Genomic DNA, 27,746 nt, shown 5'->3' with positions numbered 1-27,746 from the left:
ACAATCAGCTAGACAGTTTGTACAGATTTTACTCCTTTTTCAATCCCCCCCTCCCCATCACCCCCCCCCCCCCCCCCCCCCACCCCCTCCTTGGACGAACAGCTCCTCAAACACGGTCACAAACATCCCCCACCTTTTCTCAAACTGCCCTGCTGAGCACCTTAACTCATAATTTATCTTCTCTAACCGCAGGAAGTCATTCAGGTCACCCAACCATGCTGCTACCCCCGGTGGTGATGCTGACCGCCACTCCAGCAAAATTTGTCGCCGTGCAATCAGAGAGGAGAAGGCCAAGACATTGGCCTCACTCCTCTCTATGAGCTCCGGCTTCTCTGAAACCCCAAATATTGCCACCAAAGGGTCCGGGTCCACCCCCTCCTCCACTATCCTGGCTAAGACCGCGAACACCCCCGCCCAGAATCTTCCCAATTTTTCACAACCCCAAAACATGTGCATGTGATTCGTTGGCCCCTGCCCACACCTCTCGCATTCATCTGCTACCCCCTGAAAGAACCCACTCATTCTCACCCGAGTCATATGCATCCTGCGTCCCACGTTAAACTGTATCAGACTCATCCTTGCACAAGAGGTCCTGTTTACCCTTCACAGTGCCTCACTCCATACTCCCCAATTGTTCTCCATTCCCAACTCCGCTTCCCATTTCTCCTTGATCTTCACCACCCGCTCGCCTCCCTGCTCCCCCAGCCACTTATATATATCCCCAATTCTTCCCTCCCCTTCCACATCCGGAAGCAGCAGTCGCTCCAGCAGGGTGTATCCCTGGGGGCAATCTAAGGAACCCCTTCCAAACCTTTCGTGCAAAGTCCCTAACCTGTAGACACCTGAACTCACCACCCCTCGGCAGCTCTACCCTCTCCCTTAGCTCCTCCAGACTGGCAAACACTTCCTCCAAATACAAATCCTTCACCTTGACCAGCTCCACTTCCCTCTACCTCCAGTATACCTATCCATCCCCCCCCCGGCTCAAACCCATGATTCTCGCACAGCGGCGTTAGCACCGACATCCCTTCCACCCATGTTTATTTATAGATCTACATACACCTCAGTATTCTAGACGGGATTGTACTTCTGCTTTCCATCAGATCTGTCTCTTTGTCATCTGACATTGCATCATAGTTACATAAGCATCTGGTCGTCCTGATATTAATCCTTTACTCTACACTTGGATCCAATTTTAAAGATAAATTTATTACAATTGCATACAATTCACCTCCTGCAGCCTGTTGAAAGTAATTGGCAAAACTAACCCAAAGAAGATAGCCACGTACAAGTATGAATTGGGAATAGAATTAGAACCAACGCCCTATAAATTTGGTTCCAAAGTTCTATCAGAGCTGCATGGAATAATCTTTCATCTTTTGGTTTAATTTTGAATGGTTGGTTATATATAAATATACTAGGTGGGATTCTCCTTTCAGGGGACTAAGTCCCCATGCCAGCGGGAAAACCGGCATGAACCACTCCGGCATCATCAGCCCCCGAAAGTGCGGAATTCTCCGCACTTCCGAGGGCTAGGTGGACACTGGAGGGGTTGGCGCTGCGCCAGCTGGCGCCGAAGGGGCTGCGCGAGTCCGCGCATGCGCCAAAGGGCCGGCGTGATCGTGCGCATGCGCGGAACCGCCGGCGTGTTTTGCCACATGCGCGGGAGTTCTCTTCTCCGCGTAGGCCATGGCGGAGCCCTACAGGGGCCGGCGCAGAAGGAAGGAGTGCCCCCACGGCACAGGCCCGCCTGCAGATCGGTGGGCCACGATCACGGGCCAGGCCACCGTGGGCCCCACCCCCCCCACCAGGTCCCGCCGTGTGGGACCATGTCTACCCCACGGCGGCAGGACTGGCCAGAAACGGACGGCCGCTCGGCCCATCGGGGCGCGGAGAATTGCGCGGGGGGGGGGGGGGGGGGGGGGGCGGCCGCTGCCAAAGGCCCCCGACTGAAAAATGGTGCCGGTGAATACGGCAGCCGGCATCGGGGTTGGATTCGCGCCCCCCCCCCCCCCCCCCCCCCCGGCCGGGATTCTCCGACCCGGCCCCGGGGTGGGGGGGGGGGGGGGGGGGGGGGTCCCGCTAACTATTTGTGGCAGATATTTTATTACTGATGCATTAAAAGGGCCATGCGTAGCGTATCAATGAAATGTGCTAAATAGAAATTAAAACCAGAAAACTGTCAATACTTAAAGTTTTAAATTAGGTCACATTATATTAACCGTAACAGAATCTAAAGATGACTGTTGCTGTCAAAGAGCAGTCATCACAGCCCCAAGGTATCACAGCAGGAGCTCCTCAAGGAAGTAGCCTTGATTCATCATTGACTTTCCATCCATCAGGAGTGCGATTAATAGCTCCTGGTGTTCAGCTTCATTTGTACATCCTCCATACTGAAACAGCCCATGCCAGTGATAACATCCAGACTTGAAATACCATGTGGAAGTAACATTTATGCTATCGGAGTGCTCGGTAGTAAAAAGAGAAACTCTAGCCATCTAACTTTGCATCATAGCTTGATAGTCAATGGCACCACCATTCTAGAGCTTCCAAACCATCAACAATGCAGAGCTTCCAATCGCCCACATCTCAGGGATCATCACTGACCAGAAACCAAAATGCATCATCCAGATCAACACTGTGGCTACAAATGTAGGTGGAGGCTAGGTTACAAGTGGCTTACCTCTGACCCATGGAAGCCTATCTACAAGGCTCCATGTAGAAATGTGATGGAAAACTCACCACTTGTCAGGATGTGTGCAACCTTAATAACACAAAAGGTTTCACACCATCCACGACAGAGAGAAGGACAAAAGCAGCAATGTTAGGGGAACAACATCACCTCGGATATATATCATCCTGTCTTAGGCATACACCATCACTCAATCAATACTTTTGCATTCTTTACTTACTACCATTGTGGAATGCATTGTTTCAAGGAGAACTACCACCACCTTGGAGCAATTTGGGATTGGATAACAACTGTGACCTTTTCAGTGCTGCCCACAATCCAGGTTTAATAAGGACACGGGGAGTCCACACCGAGTAAAATAAAGTAACGTGGTTTTACTTACACACATTTAACTGCGCGGTAGATCCCTAGCGGGTTCCTGTTCTGCCTTACTAGCCGACCTTTTACACCTAGGTTAATAGAGATCCACCACCCCTAGCGGGGAAGCTCGTACTCCACAAGGGCCAGGGGGAAGATAGTAATTTCCATCCCGTAGGCCCGCGTGGACTATTACACCAGGAACAGTTTTTCCAAAGGTTTGCAGCTCTACTGTCCAGATATAAATTAAAATTTAACAATGGATTCTGTAAAAGAATTTGTCTAACTACTGTGTAAAAGTAAGTATCTACTCAAGAGCTTTAAATAAAACAAGTATATACTAACTTGACCTGTAGAGTATCAGTAAGTAAAAATGAAAGTTCACACAAGATCATATTAGCTGCGGGATATGTACCCTTGGTCAAATTATTTTTAGCAACTTATCAATCAAGCTTCAAAGAAATGCCCAGTTGCAGAGCCATATTTTTTCCAGAATGAATTTCATGGAAGTCAGCAGTACACTGCTAACAGCCTCTGTAAAACTCACCTTTGCTTGGGTGAATTTTACACTAATACATGTTATGTCTGGGCTATTCAATCGAGCCTATCAAAACTTGTGGTGATTGCAATTTTCCTGAACTCAACTCACAATGACAGTTTATGCTCCAGCAGAAAGCTGAAATGACCCCATTGAGTTCACAAATATATGAGTTTTATATTCTCAATTTAAATCATCAGGGTTCACCATCGGGCAACGCCGAAATCGGGAATGGCGATTGGACAGAGAATCAGTTATGACGCCAAAATCATGGCAGATGCCGGGTTCACGTCAAATCGCAATTCTCTGCTGCCTTGGTAGCGGCGTCAATGTGTTCCACTCTGCACGTACAGTAAACGCCGTTTGTATATCATTAGTAGGCTTGACCTGGTATTCTCTGGGGCCTCGGTGATTCTCTGCGTCCACTGGGGGCAATTCCCGGCGGCGAGCTTCACTTGTGCTTTTAAAAATCGTGAAACAGGCACCGTGGCTGCAGAGGGGGTACGGAAAGTGTCCAGCAGCTACATAGAGTGCTGACAGCTGTGCCGCTGGCTGGGAGGCGCCTGCCAGGGCCGGGGGCAGTAGCAGATGGCCAGGAGCTGGGCTGTGGGGTCGGGATGGACAGACACAGAACACATTTTGCCGCAGCCAGCAAGGCAGCCATGCAGCTGCGCGTGCCGGCAACTGCCCACTGTGAACCTTGAGCCACAGGTCGTATGGGTATCGCGGCTGGAGCTTGTCAGCCTTCTCGGTGTCAATTACGGACCTGGCGAATCCGGCACCGTTTCCCATTGGAAATGATCGTGTTCCACGTGGCGCCGGTACTAGCCCCACAACAGTCGCTGAATCGGTCCAGAAGCAATGGCAATTGTGCCGTCACAGAAGTCCACAAACCCTACCCCGGCGTCAACACTCAGTCTCAGGAACGGAGAATCCCGCCCCAGATATTTCATCGCCATTCATGGAGTACGAATTGCATCCATTTGTTTCTTCTTGCCTTAATTAATTTTAAACCACATGTTCTGGTCTTGCCCCAGACTTGTGGGGTACTGGACATCCTTCTTTGAGGCAATACCCAAAGTGGTGGGGATGAGGGTGGAACCATGCTCGAAAGTGGTGGTCTTCAGGGTATCAGACCAGACAGATCTATTCCTGGGGAGGAGGACGGACGCCCTTGCCTTTGCCTCCCTGATCACCCGCCGTAGAATCCTGTTTGGTTGGCGGTCAGCAGCACCACCCAAAGCTGCAGACTGGAGGTCCAACCTCTCAGAATCTCTCCAAATGGAGAAAATCAAATTCGCCACCCGGGGGTCAGACGACGGCTTCCACAGAACATGGGAGCCATTCACCCAACTGTTCCGGGACCTGTTTGCGGCCAACGAACAAGCAGAAGAATAGCCAGGTAGCCAAGAATCAGGGGAAAGTAGCCAAGGCGAGAGAGGGAGGTATAGACTGGGGGGGGGGGGGGGGGGGGGGGGGGGGGGGGGGACGACAGCTAAACCTAAGAGAAAAGAAAGGCCAATCACAGGCGAAGGGGAGGGGGGGCAGAATGGGTTAGAGGGGGGAGACAGGGAACAATAGAGGGGAACCAGAGGGGGGGGGGGGCAAGGGAATGATAGCCAGAAGGAGAGCACGGGAAACGATAACAAACTTGGCAAACACAGGAACAGAGAGTAAGGAAAATACGGGCGAAAGATGGGACGAACGGCCGAAGCGGAGGTGAACGCGAGACGACAAAGGCAGCGAAAACCGTCCGGGAGAAGGTAGTGACAGCACCAGATCCATTCTTGTATTGCCCTCGCTGTATTGGACATAACCAATGTAATTGTTTCTCCGGCACCCAAATGTATATGTATCTCCCCAGTTTCCCCCACCCCACAAACAGATGACTACTTATGTGTTAAAAATAATATTGCAAATTGTACAGAGTTGCTGTTGTTGAACTAGTGCACAACATCCTACCAGGTTTTTTTTCTTTAGTTTTCTTTTCTTCTATTTATATATATTTTTTAAATTCTGTGTACCTAACTGTACTTTGTTCCAAAACCCAATAAAAAACATTTGTAAAAAAAAATTTTTAAACACTTGCCTGCATCAAATGTCATCTGTCATTATTCTGTTCATTTACATATTTTGTCACATTCATTCCTTGGTTCCTGACCTAGATACCCGGATAATTTATTCGTGTTCAGTGTTATCTACAAATTATGCCATTTTGCGTTAAACTCGAGTTTCGAGTTTTAATACAAATAGAAAAAGTTAAGGATTCAAACAGATCCCAAGAAGTCACACTTTGCACTCTTTTCTTCAATTAGTACCAAACAAGTAGGAAGCAGCTGCTTGCTACCCCTCAGCTAATTTGTTACTTTCCCAAGTTCTGCATTTCCACAACTTCAAGCTTATACAACTGCCATGCATTTATATACACTAGTCGTTCATATAGAACAATTGTGTGCAATATATCTTTGAAAGTCAAACTGTAGCACGTGGTCAGGCTTAAGAGTCCACTTGGGATGTCACTTCTTCAAAAATATAATCAAGAAAGACAGTCACATATGATTACCCCTGTTCCCAATCTGCGTTGGTGGTTTTTATTAGATTATTAGGCAGGCAGCTTCTCACAATTACTTCTTGATGATCCGAGGTTGTAGCTGCCTTATCGAAAAAAATTATATAATTTTAACGCGTTTCCAATCCCACAAGTCCATCGGGCATTGATTCATTCATAAAGAATCACAAAGTCAAACTGTTAGCGCCATTATTGATTAGGCATCAAGACCATCTATCTCTGGAGATTTTTCTGATTTACGACCTCAAGTCTATTTATGTTCATAGACCGACAACTGGTAGCTCTCGGCGAAGTTACCAATTTTAAACATGCCACTAAAAAGGAGTCAATAATAAAATGACAGATGGCCTGTGTGATCACCATTGACACAGAAGCAGTATGGTAAAAAAAAAAATGTTTAAATTTCTTTAAAAGGTCTTTGGAATATGTAATTCTTTCTAAGGATGTTTGAAAAAGACTTTTAGAGTTTGCATCAATTGTAAAGGGATCAACTGTAATTTTCTTGCATTAGAATAAATTCTGGTCCATGTGACCTAGTGACTCTTGACCTGGATGCAGTACCAACAGGAAGGAAGTTAAGAAAAATGTTGTGAGACCAGACACAAAGGAGAGCGACAAGCAGAGGACCTGCAGGGTGAGGCTCAGATGCAGACACAAAGAGAAATCAGCCAGAAAAATGAACCCAAACTCTTGTGAGGAAAAGAAGCAAATAACTCAGGAAGGAGTCATTTTTTTTCTGTCTGGAAGAAAAAGAGACAGGGAATGTACAAGTTGGCAAAAACCCGAAAAGCTTTGGGAATAGCAGAAGTGCTAAAGAGTTTGGTGTTTTCCTAGAAATTACCAAACTGTGAATCGGGATATTATTGGTTAGTTGATTGAAAAGGGGTTCTAGAAAGGTACACCATCAGGGCTGTCATGACTCAAGAGACAGAGGGTTCATAGCATTGCGGGGTTTTTTCACAAAAAAATGCAATTTATTTTATTTGTACAAGGGGGAGCCTATGCACAGGTTAAATAAAAAAGTGCAGCTCTGATTCCATTTCTGTGCACTGATTTGCTCTGGCAGCTATAAACATCACTATAAAAGTCAAGTAATGGCCAGACGTACAGAATTGGCAGCAATATTCCATTGCGATATTCTACTCACAGAAAAGCAAAAATCCATTTGGCAAAACAATATAATTTATCACAAAATTATTTTCCTTACAGAAAAATCTCCATTAAAAAAAAACTACTATTACCAATTTACAGAGCACTAGTGAGTCTCTCGAATGAAAACTCCATGTGTGGTCCTCTTCCTGCAGAGTTCTGCCCTCCTGGTTATAAAACATTTTTATCAAGTGAGGCACCCTCTAATTACCAACACCATGGGGGCGATTGTCCATGAGGGCTGCGCCATCCTGTGCATGCGCGGGGAACGTCTTACGCACGCCAGCCCCTCACCAACATGGAGCCGGTGTTCTGAGGCCGCGCGCGGAAGTAGGTAGGCCTGGGGGTGGGGGGGGGGGGGGGGGGGTTGAAAGAGGCCGGCCCGCCGATCGGTGGGCCCCGATTGCAGGCCAGACCCCATCGGAGGCCACTCCGGTGAAGGAGCCCCCCTCCCAGCCCCCACAGGCTTCTCCCCCAGCGTTCCTGCAGAGTACCCGCCGGCAGGGACCAGAAGTTGGCCGGCGGAACTTTTGTGTCGTAGCAGCCGCTCAGCCCATCTGGCCGTAGAATCTGGTGTGCATCCACCAGAGAGCTGCCCAGTGCGAATCGCACACCGCTGGTTTCCGGGATGTGGGAGAACCGCGTGCGGGGGTCAGGGCGGCCTGGCGCGATTCGCGCGGCGCCCCGACAATTCTCCCACCCGGCGTTGTGGGGGGCGGGGGGGGGATATAGTGCCCCATGCGTTTGGTTTACCTTTCTGTAAAGCAGTCCACCAGAATAAGACTAAGGAGTTCTGGTCAGCAGTTCTCTTACAGAGTTCATTGCCAATCTCTTTAAATGATATTCCCATCACCCCATTCTTTAAATATCAACAGTCCCTCTATTTGACCTTCAGGGAAGGCAGCCTCTCATGGTAATGGCACAGCTGATGATATCACTCTGGATCAGTGAAAAGGGGATGAGCTTCTATAGAACTGCAGATACTCACTGTTAGACTGCTTCTCCCACTCTGACAAGGCCATTTATTGCTGTATTTTACAAGAACATCTTCACAAGAGGACAGATGGGTTTGAAAAGCAGGCAAGACTGAGATTCAAACTCCCAACCCTCGAAGGTGGAGGTAAAATGCTCAGCTGCTAGAGTAGCAGGATGTTATCCAAGAAGAAAGTTACACTAATCTAAAAACAGTGTGGGAAATTATCAAAGGTGAGGGAAGGTTAAGCCTCTTGGGGAAAGTGAAGGTAGGGCGAGGCAGTCAATGCTCTCCATCCTTTTGGTTGAACTTTGCCAGTTCATGTGACTTAAACATCAGTCAGCAGCTTCACGTGGTGACGACCTCCAGCGAGATCATAGATTTCCCATGATGTAGTTCATCATGCTGCTCAGCTGCTGGTGCATTGCAAACAATTGACTCCCAGGGTGCTCATTCAAGTCCCCAGAGAAAAAGCGAGCAGAAAGGGCGTTAACCTCAGAAATCAGGGCCGTGGCAGGCGGCACAGTCTCAACTAAATCTGTTGCTAGCTTCTCATCATCGCCATTAGAGTAACTGCTGCCCTCTGTTCCATTTACTAGCTTCTCATTTTCAAATACACGATCTTCATCCAAACCAAGGGATTTTCTCTGCTGTTCATAGAAGGCAAAGACCTTTGGAGAACGGATTGGAAGCAACTTAATTTCGCATTGTGTTTTGTTGATGATAATTGAAACTTGGAGATAAAAGCTGTTGTTGGATAGGACTCCTGACTACTGTGAAAATCCCCGAGTGACTGTTCGGGTATACTGAGGGAGAATTCAGAATGTCCAATTCACCGAACAGCACGTCTTTCGGGACTTTGTGGGAGGAAACCAGAGAACCTGGAGGAAACCCACGCAGACATGGGGAGAACATGCAGACTGGTCCGCACAGACAATGACCTAGGCCAGGAATCGAACCCGGGACGCTGGCACTGTGAAGCAACAGAGCTAGCCACTGTGCTATCATGCCACCAACTCAACATTCCAACACAAGGAGTACTTCAACGAGGTTCTGGACTCAAAAGCTGCTATCACTCAGGATGTATGTAACTTACAGGTTTGTGCAGTCTTCCAGCAATGTATAGATTTTTCCAGTGAAGAAGGTCTTCAATCAGAGTTCCTGTACTGACAACTCCATATTTGATTATCTGAAAAAAATAAAGAGTGCTTCATGATGACTCCAGCAGATTATTCATATGTCATTTCAATCTTAGTTGGCCTTGTGGCTTCTATTAGGATCCAGTAAGTGATCTAGTTATGGTACTTTAACATTTTGCTGAAAATACTGCCAAAAATACATAGTTTCTAATCAGATATTTAGATGTTAAACATTCATTAGGATATTTTGTTGTAAATATTTTTAAAATGGCTTTAATGAGAAATCTCCTTCTGCTTATAGTTTTTGCAAGAGAGCGTTTGCTGTGCTGATCTCTTCTGTATTGGCAAATTTTGATTAATTGTATCTGAAGTGAACTGTAATTTATGGGACAACATTTTACGTAGGGTATACAGCAAGAAAAGGCAATTCAGTCCAGCCAGTCCATGCAGGCCTTTATCCTTCAATCAAGCCTCCTCCCATCTTTCTGCATCTAATTCTACCATTGTGATGCAGCACAGTGGCAGTGGTTAGCACTGCTACCTCTCAGCGCTGAGGACCCAAGTTCGATCCCGGCCAAGGGTCATTGTCCATGTGGAGTTTGCACATTCTCATCGATCGTGCCTCTGTGGGTCTCACCCCCACAACGCAAAAAGATGTGCAGGTTTGGTCATGCGAAATTGCCCCTTAATTGGGAAAAAAAGAATTGGGTATTCTAAATTTATTTTTAAAAATCTACCATTGTAAACCTTTATTCCTTTCTCCCTCAAACATTTGCCTCCCTTCCACTTATTTGCATTCATATCAGCCCATTCAGCACTGCAAATTCTATGATAATTCATTCAGCGACGTCCTGCGATGGTGAGTTTCACATTCTCACCACTCCTTGGCTACAGACGTTTCTTCTCAATTCCCTGTTTTGTTTCTTAGTGAATATCTTATATTGATGGCCTCCAGTTATCCTCTTTAGCAGTGTGGAAATATTCTCTCGATATCTACTCAATCAAAACTTTCGTAATTTTAAATACCTCCAATGGGTCACCCCTCAGACTTGTTTTTTTAAAAAAAGAGAAAAAGAGATCATCCTTTTTTTAAATTTTCTGATCTGTATACCTATGCATTTCCGGCATCATCCTTGTAAATCTTCTCTGTACCCTCTCCAGTACCTTAATCAAATGGCAATCAGAATTGTATGCAGTAGTCTAATTGTGGTCTAACCAAGGTGTGATACAGGTTTAGCACAACTTCCTTACTTTTAACACTCTGTCGTGCCTAGAGTCCCGTAGTGCGAGATTAGCTGGGTGTTTCCTGGTGTCGGAGCGCTGGGAAACACCCCGCTATCTAACACACATCCAGGTAGATGGGGATCTCAGCGTGGAACTCCCCGACGAGGCTGCACTTAGCCCTGTTTTATGCACTGAGGATGTCCATGCGCCGGAACTCCTCAGTGCAGCGAGAGATCAGGACGCCATTTAAAATGGTATTCCGATCTTGCGAGCCCCCGATGTGACCCCCAAACTCCCCCTCCAAGCCCCAACTCACTATAAGGAAGTCCCCAGGCTCCCTCCCAACCCCCCCACACCGGCATAGAGCAGCCCCCAGCCTGATCACTGCCATGCTAATACCTTCCAGCTTGGCACCTTGGCAGTGCCAGCCTGGCACCTTGCCAGCTGGCAGTGCCACAGTATCACCCTGCCCAGAGGGCATGCACCCGTGGGCCTCCAACCCCTAGGAATCCCCCACAAGTGGCATTCCATCTGGTCCCCATTTGTGGAGACCAGCAGTGAATGGCACTCGCCCGAGGTCTCCAAGGCAAGGGAGTGAGATCCCATGCCTTGGGTAGATCGCGGGAATGCATATTCAAGGGAGACTAATTGTCTCAGTCTAATATGCAGATTTTCCAGAAAGTGATCCCGCCCACAATGGGGGTGAATCAAATTATCACGGAAGTAGGATCTCCTGGCATCTACCAGATGCGATGTGTGCAACGCCACCAGTAGATCCTGCCCCTTTAGAAATAAAACCTAGTGCTTGGTTTGCATTTTTAATTGTCTTGCTAACCACTGGTGCAATCGTTAATGATTAGTGTACAGTACTCCGAGATCCATTTGTTCCTTTACCGCAATTAGACTGGCACCTTCCAAGTAACTTGATCTCCTACCAAATGTACTACCTCACATTTACCTGTATTGAACTTCATTCCCAATTATACACCCGTTCTGAAAGTTTCGCATTGCCCTTCTGTAATTTGTTGCAATCGTTCTCACCCTCTCTCCCACCAAATTGGTGTCATCTGCAAATTTTTTTTAAAGTCCAAATTGTTAATGTAAATTGTGAATAGCAGTGGGCATTGCACTGATTCCTGTGTAACACAATGTCCCGCTGCTCTGAACCCTTTACTCCCACTTCTGCTTTCCGTCTTGAAGCCAGCTAACAATCCATTCTGCCACTTGTCCACTGACTCCACACTCTGACTTTATTCATTTATTATGGGGTATCTTACTGAAGGTCTTCTGAAAATCCAGATAAATTACACTACTGTGTTTCCATTGTGTACTTTGTTACCTCCACAAAAGATTCAACAAGGTTGGTGAAGCAAGATTTTCCCTTCTTAAATCCATGCTATTTACTATTTATTATAATAATTTTCTAGAAGTTCTTCTATTCTCTTCTTTAGGATTCCATTATTATTCCTACCAATGATGTTAAGTTGACTGGTCTATAATTCTCCAGGCATGTTCTCTCCCCCTTTTCAAATGTAGGAATTACAATAATAATAATAATCTTTATTAGTATCACAAGTAGGCTTACAGTAACACTGCAATGCAGTTACTGTGAAAATCCCCCAGTCGCCACACTCAGGCCACTGTTTGGGTACAGAGGGAGAATTCAGAATGTCCAATTCACCTAACAGTACGTCTTTCGGGACTTGTGCGAGGAAACTGGAGCACCCAGAAGAAACCCACACGACACGGGAAGAATGTGCAGACTCCACACAGTGACCCAAGCGGGAATCGAACCTGGGACTTTGGTGTTGTGAAGCAACAGTGCTAACCACTGTGATACCAAGCTGCCCATTAGCTATCTGCCTGTACTCTGGCATTACACCTACCTTTTTATAATGAATTATTAAACCTGTATATTAATGCATCTGTTATCTCTTCCCAGGATTATGTTAAAATGCATGGATGCAATGCAACTGGATCGGGGGCTTTATCCTCCTCTGCTTTTGATTAAGTTATTCAATACAACCCTTTTTGTAATTTTAAAGCAACTTATCTCATTGCTCATCTATCATTCAATGTCATGACTACCGTTGCTATCTCCCTAGTAAATACAGAAACCAAATGTAATTTAATATTTCTGCCATATATCATTACATAGAACATAGTGCAGAAGGAGGCCATTCGGCCCATCGAGTCTGCACCGACCCACTTAAACCCTCACTTCCACCCTATACCCATAACCCAATAATCCCTCCTAACCTTTTTTTTTTGGACACTAAGGGCAATTTAGCATGGCCGATCCACCTAACCCGCACGTCTTTGGACTGTGGGAGGAAGCCGGAGCACCCGGAGGAAACCCACGCAGACTTGGGGAGAACGTGCAGACTCCACACAGACAGTTACCCAGCGGGGAATCGAACCAGGGACCCTGGTGCTATGAAGCCACAATGCTATCCACTGTGCTACCATGCACCTGTGGTGCTACCCTGTCTCTTAATGGTCCTATTCCCATCTGGCTTCCTTTTTTATTGATGTACCTGTAAAAATTTACATAAATTTAGAGTACCCAATTCATTTTTTCCAATTAAAGAGCAATTTAGCGTGGTCAATCCACCTACCCTGCACATTTTTGGGTTGTGGGGGCGAAACCCACGCAAACACAGGAGAATGTGCAAACTCCACATGGACAGTGATCGAATGTGGGACCTTGGCGCTGTGAGACAGTAGCGCTAACCACTGCGCCACCTTGCTGCCCACCTGTAAAATATATTACCCATGTTCCTTGATAATTTAATAATTCCTTTTTGTTTTTCTGTTCCTTTTTGACTTCTCTCCTTATTTCCTTGTTTTCTCTCTCATCATGCACACCTCTCTTGGTGCAAAGGGACTTGGGAGTCCTAGTCCAGGATTCTCTAAAGGTAAACTTGCAGGTTGAGTCCGTAATTAAGAAAGCAAATGCAATGTTGTCATTCATCTCAAGTGGCTTGGAATATAAAAGCAGGGATGTACTTCTGAAGCTTTATAAAGCATTAGTTAGGCCCCATTTAGAATACTGTCAGCAATTTTGGGCCCCACACCTCAGGAAGGACATACTGGCATTGGAGCGGGTCCAGCGGAGATTCACACGGATGATCCCAGGAATGGTAGGCCTAATATACGATAAACGTCTGAGGATCCTGGGATTATATTCATTGGAGTTTAGGAGGTTGAGGGGAGATCTAATAAAAACTTACAAGATAATGAATGGCTTAGATAGGGTGGAGGTAGGGAAGTTGTTTCCATTAGCAGGGGAGACTAGGACCCGGGGGCACAGCCTTAGAATAAAAGGGAGTCACTTTAGAACAGAGATGAGGAGAAATTTCTTCAGCCAGAGAGTGGTGGGTCTGTGGAATTCATTGCCACAGAGGGCGGTGGAGGCCGGGACGTTGAGTGTCTTTAAGACAGAAGTTGATAAATTCTTGATTTCTCAAGGAATTAAGGGCTATGGAGAGAGAGCGGGTAAATGGAGTTGAAATCAGCCATGATTGAATGGTGGAGTGGACTCGATGGGCCGAATGGCCTTACTTCCACTCCTATGTCTTATGGTACTTAATGTATGAATCTTCCTTACCCACAATTGTTCCCCCATATCTTTATTGATCTATGGAGTCTCAATGTTTAGTTGTTCTTTCCCCTCAGCTGATTATATATTTTTCCGCACTCTGTTGAACACTGTTTCTCATTGTTCCACCTCGTTGTTTGAATATGTTGTTGCCTGGTTTATATTTCCAAGTTCAACCCTCAACCTCATAAAATCAGTTTAGCTCCAATTTATTAACCTGTTTTTTGTCAGATCTGTGTTTGTTCTTCACTGACCAAAATAGGTTCAACCCAATGTTGTACACCTTACATAGAGTGATTCAATTTGGAAAAGTTCCACATAATTATCTTTTTATTACTGAACTAATTTTCAATTATGTGAATAAAGCAGTCATTCTAAAATAAATTTAGAACATTATAATGGCAGCCTCGCCATCAAATATACTCAAACATTAGCATGATGTTCTGCCAAATTGAATAATGGGGATAATTTATATTAATTTAAAAAATGACTTGCATTTATATATATTCATGACCTCAGGACGTTTCCAAAGCAATTTAGAAAATGGTTTAGTTTGGAGATGTAGTTACTCTTCTAGTTTTGGAAATGCAGCAGCCAATTTGCAGCAAGGTCCCATAAGCAGCAAGGCGATAATCTATTTTTGAGCGATGTTGACTGAGAGATAAATATTACCCAGGATACCAGGGATAACTCTCCTGCTCTTCCTTGAAATAGTGCCATAAATTGTGTGCATCCACCAGAGAGCAGACCAGGCCACAGTTTTACACCTCATCTGTCAGTGCGGCACTCCCTCAGTACTACACTGGAGTGTCAGCCGAGATGTTTGTCATCAAGTCTCTGGAATGGGACTTGAACCACAACCTCGTGATACAGAGGCAAGATTGCTATCAACTGAGGCAGAAGGAACAAAACTACTGCATTCAGAAACAGCATCACTTCTTTACAAAAAACATTAAAAAAACAAAGGTCAACATTTGGAATGTATAAAGTTATCCAGCAGTTGAAAGTACCTAGTGGAGACAATAGCTAGAATAGTTAGAACCCTATAATTATTAAATCAGACTTCCTGTAAACAAAAAACAGGGAACTGACCTGCTTTTTGATGTGGAATTATATTATAACCTTATGTAGTGTATACTTAACAGCAATTAGATATTGTGGATTAAATTATGCTGCTTATTGTACAGTACAATGTCTCTACTTCTAACGCATATAACTCATATCATCCAATTTACTGTGATCAGTGTCAGTGTCAAAATAGCATCTGCATGGACACACAAACACCTTCTTGCAAAACATTGCTTCCTACGTTAGTGCTTTATTGATGTGTGTAATACAACACATGATGTAATACAAATGGATAAAATGTTTGTCATTACATTTCCACCCAAGATTAGATAGTTACCATAGATTGTGGCACAGAAGTTGATCCGTTTTTTGGACAACCCGTTTTTGACCGTCAAAATTGATGCTTAGGCCTATGCTCTATATAGAAGACAATCCTCCATTTTCAGTTAATAAATAAACCCACATTTTAGGTTTGGGCTAAAATAAGCAAAATACTGTGGATGCTGGAACTGAAACAAATGAAGAATGCTGGAAAAACTCAGCAGGTCTGGCAGCATCAGTCAGTCAATGTTTTGAGTCATAGAACCCCTACAGTGTAGAATAAAGCCATTCGATCCATCGGGTTTGCACCGGCCTTTGCAAAGAGTACCGTATTTAGGCCCATGCCTGCACCCTATCCCCGTAACCCCATCTAACCTTTAGGGCATGAAGGTGCAATTTAACAGGGCCAATCCACCTAACCTGCACATCATTGGACTGTGGGAGGAAACCGGAGCATCCAGAGAAAACACACGCAAACACGGGGAGAAAGTGCAAACTCCACACAGACTTCACCTGAGGCCAGAATTGAATCCGGGTCCCTTTAGCTGTGAGGCAGCAGTGCTAGCCACTGTGCCCCCATGCCACCCTCAATTTGGCTCTTCATCAGAACTGAAAGGCAAAATCTGTTAGATATTATACTGCAGTTGGAAGGGATTGCAGCAAACTTAAGAACAAGAGATAGATGATCAGGTGCATCACTCATCTCCGTACAGATGCTGCCAGACCTGATAAGTCTTTCCAGCATTCACATGTTTAGGGCTGTACTTGCATTGGGAGTTGGCCTCAACCTTTCAGCTCAGAGATACAAATTTTGGGTTAGACGCATGTTGCAAGTCTGCGCATGGGATCCAGCAGGTTATACAGACCATGCTGCCAAGGATATGCGTGGGAGCAAATCACACATAGCAGCTGACAAGCAGAAATGTTTTCACATTTCAAAATGGTGGCCACCTATGCCAACACTGACAATTCATTTTATACTCAGCATATAAATTGATCCCTGTTTTTGGAAGGATGTTTTGAAGTTTCTTCGGCCAACTTATATGCCGTTGTCAATGGTACTTCCTGCAATTAATAATATAAAGCTAAATTTCATGTTGCGCTCACTTACCCTGTTATCGCATGGCACTAATGTATTGTAATATATTCCAGCTCCATAATTATTCTGTATTTTACTAACATGCTTTGGTCCAAAAAATCTCAAAAATGAGTAATGCCGGGGATTTTTCATGATGTTCATTGTATGCCAAGTCACAGGATCATCCACAGCAAAGATAAAATCCAGCATATTGTTCTAAAAGTGAACAAGATATTTAGGTTAAAAAAAATGTAAATCTTAGGAGTAAATATAATTTGCATTATTTTGATTCATAATTAAAAAGCACTACAACAGACAAAGTAATGTTATCTCATCATTAAAGGGGCAGAAGAAACTTGACTATTACACCAGAAGGGTCAAATACTGAACAACATTGCACTTTTGCCCGCATACTTTCTCAATCTGAGGTTGTGTCGTGTTATTCTGTTTCTCATCCATCAAGAAATTTAAGCCTCATAATTTGTGAACTGAGTAGAAAAGTGGATCTAGAATAAGACAGTATTATTGATCTGGGGTAGTTGTATATGGAAATACAAATCAGAAGAGGCGTCCAAGAAGATGAGGCAATAAGACGACAGAAAGCAACGGAAAGACAAGAGTCGCAAAAGACAAAGATCATGAAAATAATGAATGAGAATGGCCACAAAATGGACACTTGAAGCCAAGAATGCCAGCCTTGTTAGCCTTATCATTAATTTTAAAGATTATTTTCTACATCACAACCAGTCCTTAGTTCTACTCTTGTGATCTTAATTACATCAAAACATTTCATAATTGGTTATGTTCTAATTTGATAATTATCTGTTGAAAAATAATTATAGTTTTGACTTAATAGTCAAGCTATTAAATTATAGTTGACCACATAGGGATTTGATAACCTAACAGCTAATTGATCTGAGAGCATCTCAATTACTTTTGGTCATATCTTTTTTGTTCATTCAAGGGATGTGGGCTTTGTTGGGTGGGTCAGCATTTATTGCCCACCCCCAATTGCCCTTTAACTGTGTGGCTTGATTAAGCCACTTCAGAGGGTATTAAAGAGTCAATCACATGTAGGTCAGACCAGGTAAGGACAGCAGATTTCCTTCCCTGAAGAACATTTAGTGAACCAGATGGGTTTTTAGGATAATCGACAATGGTTTCATGACATTTTACACCTTCCATTTACATGTATTGATAGTGTGTATGGCACATGTTTATATTTACTTAAATCTACCCCAATCAATAACCAAGTGAAATAAAGCACTCATGATCAAAAATCACATGCTTTTCATTTGACCATTTTACCAAGAAAAGTATAAAGATGAATGTCCATATATGCTGTGTGATTATAGAGATCACATGCCGTACAAATTTCTATTACTCACAATTTATGGTTTAAAAGTAAATGCAATCAGTCACATCTGGATTCTCAAAAAACATCTTGTGTTTGAGTATTTCTAATTGATTCCTTTCCCGAGTGATTGTCCACAGTACTCGATCTAGTGACTAATCTATTAAACAACACTGGCATAGATAAGGGATTTATAGATGTCATAATTCAACTGAAAGAACAATTGTTCAATATCAATCTAGTTGAGCATTTATAGGTTCACTGCACAAAACAACCAATTTTGCAGCAAAAATTGACAATCCTACACAGAGGAACCACTCAAATTACTGAAGTGGAAATTAGTTAAGTGGAGGATGCTCATCAAAGGTTAGAGGAGCACTTCACTCTGTAGCTCAGTCCTGGGATCCTAAAGTGGGAAATGTTCCATTGCCCACAACCAATATATCTTATTATAATGCATACACCCTACACCTAACTCTGTTAAAATACTACAGAACAGAGAAGCGATTCTATGGCAGAGAGCTAAACGATTTGGCATATGCTGTAATGTTGGCAACTCTTCAGGGTTTGGCCTACTCCTTGTAAATGTGAAACAATTAAATCATTTTCTTCCCATTCAACTGTTCAGATTTAAATCAAACTATATGTCTTGAAAGATAATGAGATGGTGAAATTTGGGTTAAGAGATACTGAGGTCAAAAATACTCTACGGCTGTAATCTTAACAACAAACCATGAATAAGCCGCTCTTCACAGCATTATTAGTAAGATTGGGCTGCAGATCTTGGGGCACAGTATTAGAATTCCTACTACTGAGCTAAAAGCTCCAGGTTCTACTCCTACGCTTGGGCTTTATGATCACAGAGGGCATGTTCAAAACAGAGCCAAACAGATTAACCATCAACTTGCAAATTCTTCCAATAAGCCTATGGCAGGCAGTAAGAGCAGGAAAGTCTCCAGGTCAGCCATAACCCGCAGAAGCCAATGGCAAACCACTTCAGTACCTTGTCAAGCAGAACCATGAATTAACTCACAGGCGTCCATGGTCAATAACACTCTCTTAGGACATGGCACCTGAAGATAGAGAGATTACGAGGGATCTGATTGCAGAGGGCTCATGATTGCAGAGTTAATAAATCTCTCTCTCCCCCCATAAGTTAATAAAATGCCTTTCACACTGTGGTGGTATGTATTAGGGGTAATACGGTACACCACGTGTCGACAGGCACACCGACTGACGAACAAAAGATGCAGGTCCTCTATTCCAGAGTGAGTCCTGACGTCTACTCCCTTATCGAGGACGAGGACGGTTTCACCGGTGCCATCGCCGCGCTGAAGGATATCTACATCCGGCCCGCCAACCAGGTTTTTGCTCGCTACCAGCTCGCCACACGACGGCAATTTCCGGGGGAATCGCTGGACGAGTTTTATAACGCCCTGCAGATCCTGGGTCGAAACTGCAACTGCCCGGCGGTAACAGCGAGTGAACACACAGAGCTCCTGGTCCGCGATGCGTATGTGGCCGGTTTGGCCTCTTCCCAGATCCGCCAGAGGCTTCTGGAGAAAGAATCTCTGGGACTTACAGAAGCTCGGGCCCTGGCGGCATCCCTTGATGTGGCCTCGCGTAACACCCACGCCCCCGACTGCACTACAGCCCCTTGGGCTCCATGGACCCCCGCTGGGGTAGACTCTCCGACACCCCCCCCCACCCCCGCAAACCTGCACGGCCAAAACACCAGACCAACCGGGGGGGCCCCGCTGCTATTTTTGCGGCCAGCCGAAACACCCTCGGCAGCGATGCCCGGCCCGCGCGGCTACCTGCAAAAGCTGCGGGAAGATGGGCCACTACGCGACGGTGTGCAAGTCCCGCGGGGTCGCCGCTATCTCCGGGGAAGAAACGGGACCACAGACCCAGCCCCCCCCCCCCAGCGATCCACGTGTGACCAATGGGCGCCGCCAATTTGGCCCCCGGACGCCACGAGGGAGAGATGGGCGCCACCATTTTGTCCACCCCCGACCGCGCTCGATCCGTGGACGCCGCCATCTTGGCTGAAGGACCCCGACGGCCACATACTGCCTGATTACGATGCTCAACTTCAACAACCACGTCTGGCTTCGACGACCCTCGACCAGTCGCGACCCCGGACGCTCCAGACTGCAACCACTACAGTCCTAGTGAATGGCTACGAGACGCCGTGTCTTATCGACTCTGGGAGCACGGAGAGCTTCATTCATCCGGACATTTCCCTCAGCAGCTGCATTCTGTAACCACGCTGCTGGGGATAAAGTTCTGCTTAATAAAGCCTTCAATTGACATTACCTCAACCTGCCTCGCGTCATATTGACGGTGCTACACACACCATATTAGTACCATAGATAAGGCGGTCTCTCTCTCCCCAAAGAGATAGATAATTATTTTTAGATTTTAACGGCATCAATGTGTATGGGTAGAAAGGGGGAATATTGCATTGAGATGGAATGAAAGTCATCATAGTCCCCAAGGACTATACGTTGCTCTCCCCTTTGTTAGAGAGAGAGCGAGCTGACTGGTGGCAATTTAATCTCAGAATTACCACACCTCAGGCAAAAGGCAAGGCTGAGAAGGCCTTCATGAATGACCTCGCCAGTTTTGGAATTAAACCCACGCTGTAGGCATTACTCAACATGATGAACCAGTCAACTGAGCTAACCAACCCCCCATTGAGATAGAGGATCAACCATGATCATACTGAATGGTGGAGCAGGCTCGAAAGACCAAATGGCCTACTACTGCTTCTATCATCAATAAGGGGCCCTCCATGTTAGTAGCACTGAAAAGTTTTCCTCTACCCATATTAGAGATTCACAGATGAGTTACAACACAGGAGACCACTGTGCCAACGCTCTGCACGAACAATTCACCTAGTCACACTGCTCTGCCTTTTCCCCCATAGTTTTTCTTTGGATAATTGTCCAATTCTCTTTCAAAAGCCATGACTGAATCTGTTTCCACCACTCTTAGCCAGCGCATTCCAAATAAAAATACTCACTACATAAATGGTTTTCCTTTTTCACTGAGGATTCTTTAGCCAATCACCTTAAATCAATGTATTTTGGTTCTCAAACTTTCTGCCAATGGAACAATTTCTCTCTAGCTACTCTGTCTAAAACACTCAAGATTTTGAACACATCTATTATAGCTATCACATCTCAACTTCTCAAAGGAGTACAATCCCAGTTTCTCCAATCTATCCATGTAACTTGAGTGCCTTAATCCTGGAACCATTCTTGTAAATAGTTTCTGTACCCACTTCGCATCCTTCACACCCTTCGTAAAGTGTGGTGCCCAGAACAGGACAGAATAATCTAGTTGAGGCAAAACCGGTGTTTTATACAGGTTTAAAATAACTCCTTTGCTATTGCACTCTACATTCTCTTTCTACCAAAATTAATTTGTTCACACTTCTTGGTGTTAAAGTCCATCCAAATTTTGTGTCATCTGCAAATATTGAAATTGTGCCCTGCATATCTAAGTCTACAGCATTAATGTATATCAAGAAAACAGTGGACCTAGTACGGACTCATGAGGAATCCCACTATACGCATTCCTCCAGTCTGAAAAACAACCGTCCACCACTACGGTTGGAAGTTAGAACGAGGTGTCGCTGTTTAAAACAAAGGAGTTTCCCATTTAAGACAGAGACGAGGATTTATTTTCTCTGAGGGTCACGAGCCTTTGAAAGTCTCTTCCTCAAATGGCAGTGGAAGCAGAGTCTTTGAATATTTTTAAGGCACAGCAATAATAATAAAAAAGTAGGCTTACATTAACACTGCAATGAAGTTGCAATGCGAAAAGCCCCTAGTCGCCACATTCCACATCTGTTTGGGTACACGGAGGGAGAATTCAGAATGTCCAAATTACCTAACAGCACACCTTTCGGGACTTGTGGGAGGAAACCAGAGCACCCGGAGGAATCCACGCAGACACGGGAGGAACGTGCAGACTCCGGCCAGACAGTGACCCAAGCCAGGAATTGAACCTGGGACCCTGGTGCTGTGAAGCAACAGTGCTAACCACTGTGCTACCATGCAACAAGTCACCACAGTTCCTGAGGATCAGAGGCTGCTTTCCCCTTAGAGAGGGGAGCTGACTGGCGGTTATTTTACCCAAAGGTCACCCCAACTCAGTTAGGGAGCAAGGTTGAGAAGGCAGGGCCTTCATGGATGACCTCAGCCAGTACAGGAATTGAACTCATGTTATTTGCATCGCTCCACATCATAAACCAGCCAACTAAACTGGCCCCAATATAGACTTGATTAACAAGGGTATGAAAGTTTATTTTGGGGGGCAGACAGAAACGTGGGGTTGAAGTTACAATCAGTCCAGCCATGATCTTGGTGAATGGCAGAGCCCACTTGAGGGGGCGAGTGACCTACTCCTACTGCATATATACTTTCATCACAGGACCAGCTTCACTGACAAACCTGTCACAGGTTATCTGAAATGTTATCAAATGCCTCTGTACACCATGTACACTTTAACCTAAATAACCTGTTACCACATCAAAAAACTGAATCAAGTTAGTTCGACACCTATGGTGTTGACTTTCCTTAATTAATCCACATTTGCCAAAGTGACTATTAATTTTGTTCCACATATCAGGGCTATTGATATATTGTTTTCTGGTCACATACTTCCCCTAGACTGGTACAAGGATGCCCCCCCCCCCGACCCCACCCCATGTTAATACCGTCAATAGGCCCCTGTCTCCCTCACTCACAATCGGGCCCGGGTGCCCTGCTTGTCCGAACAGACCAGAGCCGTAAGCAAAGGCCAAGCTGAGGTCCCGGGGGAAGTGGGCCAGGATCCTCCGCATCAACCCGCTGTTACTCTGCAGCATTGGCAACGACATGGCGGCCCGCAGACTGCCGCGCGCGCGCCACGGCTCACACGCAGCCCCTTCCGCGCGATTAATAAGGGCCCGGCACAATCCCCGAGGTAAAGTTATGAATGAGGCCGCTCCATGGCGGCGGGGAGGGGCGGCCTGCGCTGGTCTCCAGCCGCGCTCACCGCTCCACCTGCTGGCGGGAGGAGCGAGCTGCAGTTTGCACAGGGAGAGCTGGGCTGGGGAGATCGCTGCCTTGCCATTACCTGTGGTGTTGTAAAACAGCGGTATCAATGCCCAGTATTCTGGACAAACAGAACTGGAAGAGGGATTGGGAAGTCTTATAGAATCAGAGAATCCCCACAGTGCATAAGGAGGCCATTCGGCCCATCGAGTCTGCACTGACCCTCCGAATGACCAACCTACTCAAGCCTTTTACGTCCTGCCCCATCCCCAGAAATCTGTCTAACTTTTGGACTCTGAAGGGGAAATTTAGAATGGTTCATGCACCCAACCTGCAGATCTTTGGACTGTGGGAGGAAATCAGAACACCCGGTGGAAAGACATGCAGACACAAGAGAACGCGCAAACCCCATACAGACAGTCACCCAAGGTCTCCGGCGCTGCGAAGCAGCAGTGCCAACCACCGTGCAGTCCAAAATGTGAACGTTATTCTGGATCTGGTCATGTTATATCTGAACCCAGCGTTCTCTATGCTGATAACGGGCATCCAAAGCACTTGTATCTCATTCCCCATCAAGAAACCTCTGATGACTCAGTTGTATGTTGTATTTACACAACTGGAACTCTGTTGCAACCAGGGTCTATTGGCTATTACGCCCTCCGATTACCAAGATTGGTGTGAGCATAGGACAGGTATAACAAAACAGTTAGCCTCTATGTTAAATTAGAAGCACAAGATAACCAAGTGATTCACAGAGGTACAAGGAAAGTTTGGCTAAAAAGGCTGCTTTTAAACAATCTTAAAAATAGCATAGGGAGGTGTAATGATTTAAGCAGGGAATCCCAGAGCATCAAATCTGACTAGCGGCATGCCCACAAACAATTAAGGAGCAAGAAATGTACAAGAGATGAAGATGTTGGGATGGGTGAGAAAGGTGCTTCGGGAGGATTCTAGGGCCACCAAGATCAGAAGGAGAAAGACCCTGGTGTGATTCAAAGACAAAGATGTGAATTTTACATTTGCGTTGCAGGGCTGGGAGCCAATGCAGGCCTGAGGGGACAGGTTTGTGCCACTTTTGTGTCTGTGTCCCGACTCTTGATATTACTAAAACTGCAACAGTGCAGAAGGAGGCCATTCGGCCCACCGAGTCTGTACCAGCCCTCGGAAAGAGCACCCTACATAAGCCCACACTTTCACCCTATTCCCATAACCCCACCTAACCTTTTGGACACTAAGGGGCAATTTAGCATGGGCAATCCACCTAACCTGCAGATCTTTGGACTGTGGGAGGAAACCGGAACATCCGGAGGAAATCCACACAGACACGGGGAGAAAGTGCAAACTCCACACAGATAGTCACCCGAGGCTGGAATTGAACCTGGGTCCCTGGAGCTGTGAGGCAGCAGTGCTAACCACTCTGCCACCATTCCACTGTCTCAAGGATTTTCATCGGAGCAGTATAAAGTAAAATGTGGCATCAAGCAACATAGGGCGATGTTAGCCAGGTGCCCCAAAGCTTGGCCAAAGAAGTAAGCCTTAAGTAGCATCTTAAAGAGGGAAAGTGAGGCAGAGAGATGCCGTGAGGGAATTCATGAGTTCAGGGCCCAAGGAGCGGAAGGCACAGCCATCAATGATGGAGTATAAAAATTGGGCATACTCAGGACCTCATAATTATATGGGTGCAGAAACCTCAATGCTGGAATTCATTGTAGCGATAGGGCGGGTCAAGACCACGCAGGGACTAGAAAACAAGAATGTGAATTTGAAAGTCCATAATGTCTAAAATATTAACCTAACATTCCCTCTGAGATGTTTTTCTGCAGCATTTTGCATTTGAATTCTTTTTTTCTGCACTAAATTGAAACATTTTAATTCATATTACCTCTCAGCAGTTCAAGGGCCAGCACAATGCCTCAGACGCACACGGAAATCAATTCTCTTGTTTTGGAATATCCATGATTCTACTTAAACACAATTTATGCCAAGATTTATTTGCAACCTCATGCCAATATTGATGCTTAAAAGTTTTTTGCCCATTTTATCAGTGTGTGACAGCGGAAACTTATAAAATCAGTCCACGGAAATCTGGAATAAAAACAGAAAATGCTGTAAAAAGTCAGCATGTCTGCCGACATCTGGAGAGAGAGAAACAGAGTTAATGGGCAAGATTCTCCGGAAAAGTTTCTAAGTTAATTTGTGGTGGGTTTTTCAGGGGGTTTGCCGCCGGCTCTTCCGGCGAGTTCCCCACCTCTATTCAATGACACTTGGTCATTGTTTTGGGCCCTGGGGAGCATGTCACTGCTTAGCCTACACTTGGAATTTTATTTCGCACTGGGGAGCTGAAGTCAGAGGTCGGGCTGCCATTTTGAAAGGGTGCCACGATTTCTAAGTGAGCTTGTGGGTCCTCCACCCCCCATCCCCACCCACAGGGGTACTACCTCACACATCCCAAGTGAGGACACCCCGCTATGGGGTCCCTGGGGGCCTCCCCAAGCCCCCTTACATCACTCCCTCCCATCAAGTATCCCCACCCGTCACCACCCCAACCTCCCGGAGGCCCCTACTAACCTACCCTGCACATCCCCACCCTTCAAAATCCCCCTCCACCCTCATTTCATGGGCATGGCCCCCCTCGGCCCCTGACCCTTGGTAGTGCCACCTGGGCACTCTTGCACTGCCACCTTGACATCAAAGCAAAGCTCCTGCTGGCTTGGCAGTGCCACCCTGACACCTTGGCTGTGGCAGTGCCAAGGTGCCAGCTGGGCAGTGCCAAGGTGCCCGCATTCCAGGGGGGTCACGGAGCCACCCTGCACTTACCCTGACCAATCAGGCGTTTTCAATAGGGCAGGAGACCCCCTTGGTGCTGTTCCACCTGGTTCACGTTTGTGTGGACCAGTGCTGAACGGTGTCTGGCTGCAGCCTCGCTGGCTGGGGTGGAGAATTGACGGAGGCCAATGGATCCTGGGCTGGTATGTTATAAGTAGGTTTACGACCTACTTCCGTGAGTGCCATTTGGTCCTGCCCCTTATGGGGAGGGGCTTCTGATGGAGAAGCCCCACCCCACTTTCCATCTGAGATCCAGCTATCTTCATTTATGCATTTGCCTCCCCCTCCCCTCCAGCTGGCATCTGCCCACCAGCCTAAATATTGAGGCTGGACCTGAAAAGGTCCTTAAGTGGCCATAAATGGGGCAAGGACTTACCCACCTTGGCATAAAATCACTACCAGGTTGTGGTAAACACCACTGGTCACACACTAGTGTATTACGGTACTGCCACTATATTACAGTTAACACAGTAGATCCCAGCCTGCTGGCTCCTCCCAGCAGGCGATGTATAAAAGTGTATGCTCTCCTGCACTGCTTACATTCTGGTTCCAGCTGCAGGAGGCTCAACATCTAGTGCAATAAAGCCTCAATAGTTTCACCATTTTCGTCTCGTGGTCATTGATGGTACATCACAGGTCTGGTGGGAATCCAAGGAAATCCCTTCCATACAATTTCATGCTCCCGCTCACCTCAGAGCGGGAGGGAAGGGGGTGGCATAAAATCACCTATAGTCATCTTGTAGATAATATCTGTTTCTAGCTATGCTTAAATGCCCTTGTAATGAATCGTAGTATTTGCGTTGATTGCAGCTTCACATTGGTTCGAAAATTTGAGGGAAGAGTCATACAGCAGAGAAAAGGGCCCTTTGGCCCATCGCATCTGCGCCCGTCAAAAACAACCACCTAATTTAACTTATTCTAATCCCATTTTCAATCCTTGTATGCCCTGGGATCGCAAGTGCACATCTAAATACTTCTTAAATGTTATGAGGGCCTCTGCCTCCACCACCCTTTCAGGCAGTGAATTCCAAACTCCCACCACCCTCTGGGTAAAAATGTTTTCCTCGCATTTAAACCTCCTGCTCCTTACCTTAAATCTAGGCCCCTGGTCCCCTGGTCATTGACCCCTCCACCAAGCGGAAAAGTTTCTTCCTGTATGCTCTGTCCATGCCCCTCATAATTTTACACATCTCAATCATGTTCCCCCTCAGTCTCTTCTGCTCCAAGGAAAACAATCCAAGTCTATCCAATCTCTCTTCATGACTAACCCGCTTCAGTCCAGGCAACATCCTGGTAAATCTTCTCTGCACCCTTTCCAGTGCTATCACATCCCTCCTATAATGTGGATTCTAGAACTGGACACAATACTCTACCTGCGGCCTAACCAACATTTTAAACAGCTTCAGCATAACCTCCCTGCTTTTAAACTCTATGCCTTGGCTAATAAAGGCAAGTATACCATATCATTTCATTTTCATTTTTCATTAATTTCATTTCATTTCATGCCTTCTTAACCACTGAATTCACCGGCTCTGCTACCTAAAGGGACAGGTGTACATGCACGCTAAGATTCCTCTGATCCTCGCTGCTTCCCAGGGTCCTGCCATTTATCATGTATTCCCTTGCCTTGGCTGATTAGTGAATAATCATAACCTTGCCTTTGCCCTCCTTTGCTAATAGATACTTTGGCACTGATCGCATGTGTCATGTTTCCTGGTTGTTCTAACACACATACCTTACATTTATCTAAATTAGCTGCATTCAATTTTCCTCAGCACACCTTACGATTAATATTCTAGCATTTGTAAC

At 45.8% G+C, this 27,746-nt stretch overlaps 1 protein-coding gene and 1 long non-coding RNA gene across 4 annotated transcripts in view; one reads left to right on the top strand and one right to left on the bottom strand.

The window, feature by feature from the left end:
- tamm41 (TAM41 mitochondrial translocator assembly and maintenance homolog) overlaps positions 1-23,050 on the bottom strand; it is a 45,448-nt gene extending 22,398 nt beyond the window's left edge. The window contains exons 1-3 of one of the 3 annotated variants that reach the window (XM_072472585.1): positions 22,793-23,050; positions 16,743-16,925; positions 9,375-9,467 (exon numbers count right to left, since the gene is read on the bottom strand). In XM_072472585.1, coding sequence (XP_072328686.1) covers positions 9,375-9,467; positions 16,743-16,925; positions 22,793-22,954 — 438 coding nt within the window. In that variant the 5' untranslated portion in view covers positions 22,955-23,050. The remainder of the gene's footprint in view (positions 1-9,374; positions 9,468-16,742; positions 16,926-22,792) is intronic. The other 2 variants (XM_072472586.1, XM_072472587.1) reach the window with 2 other exon arrangements.
- On the top strand, positions 6,740-9,497 carry LOC140388438 (uncharacterized). The gene is made up of 2 exons (XR_011934188.1): positions 6,740-6,790; positions 8,878-9,497. It is a non-coding gene; the product is annotated as an uncharacterized lncRNA (long non-coding RNA).
- Positions 23,051-27,746: the final 4,696 nt, after the last annotated feature.

This window comes from Scyliorhinus torazame, chromosome 13 (assembly GCF_047496885.1).
Source record: "Scyliorhinus torazame isolate Kashiwa2021f chromosome 13, sScyTor2.1, whole genome shotgun sequence".
Classification (NCBI taxonomy): Eukaryota; Metazoa; Chordata; class Chondrichthyes; order Carcharhiniformes; family Scyliorhinidae; genus Scyliorhinus; species Scyliorhinus torazame.
The sequence above is the reverse complement of the archived record's forward strand: the minus strand, read 5'-3'. Positions and strand labels throughout refer to the sequence as shown.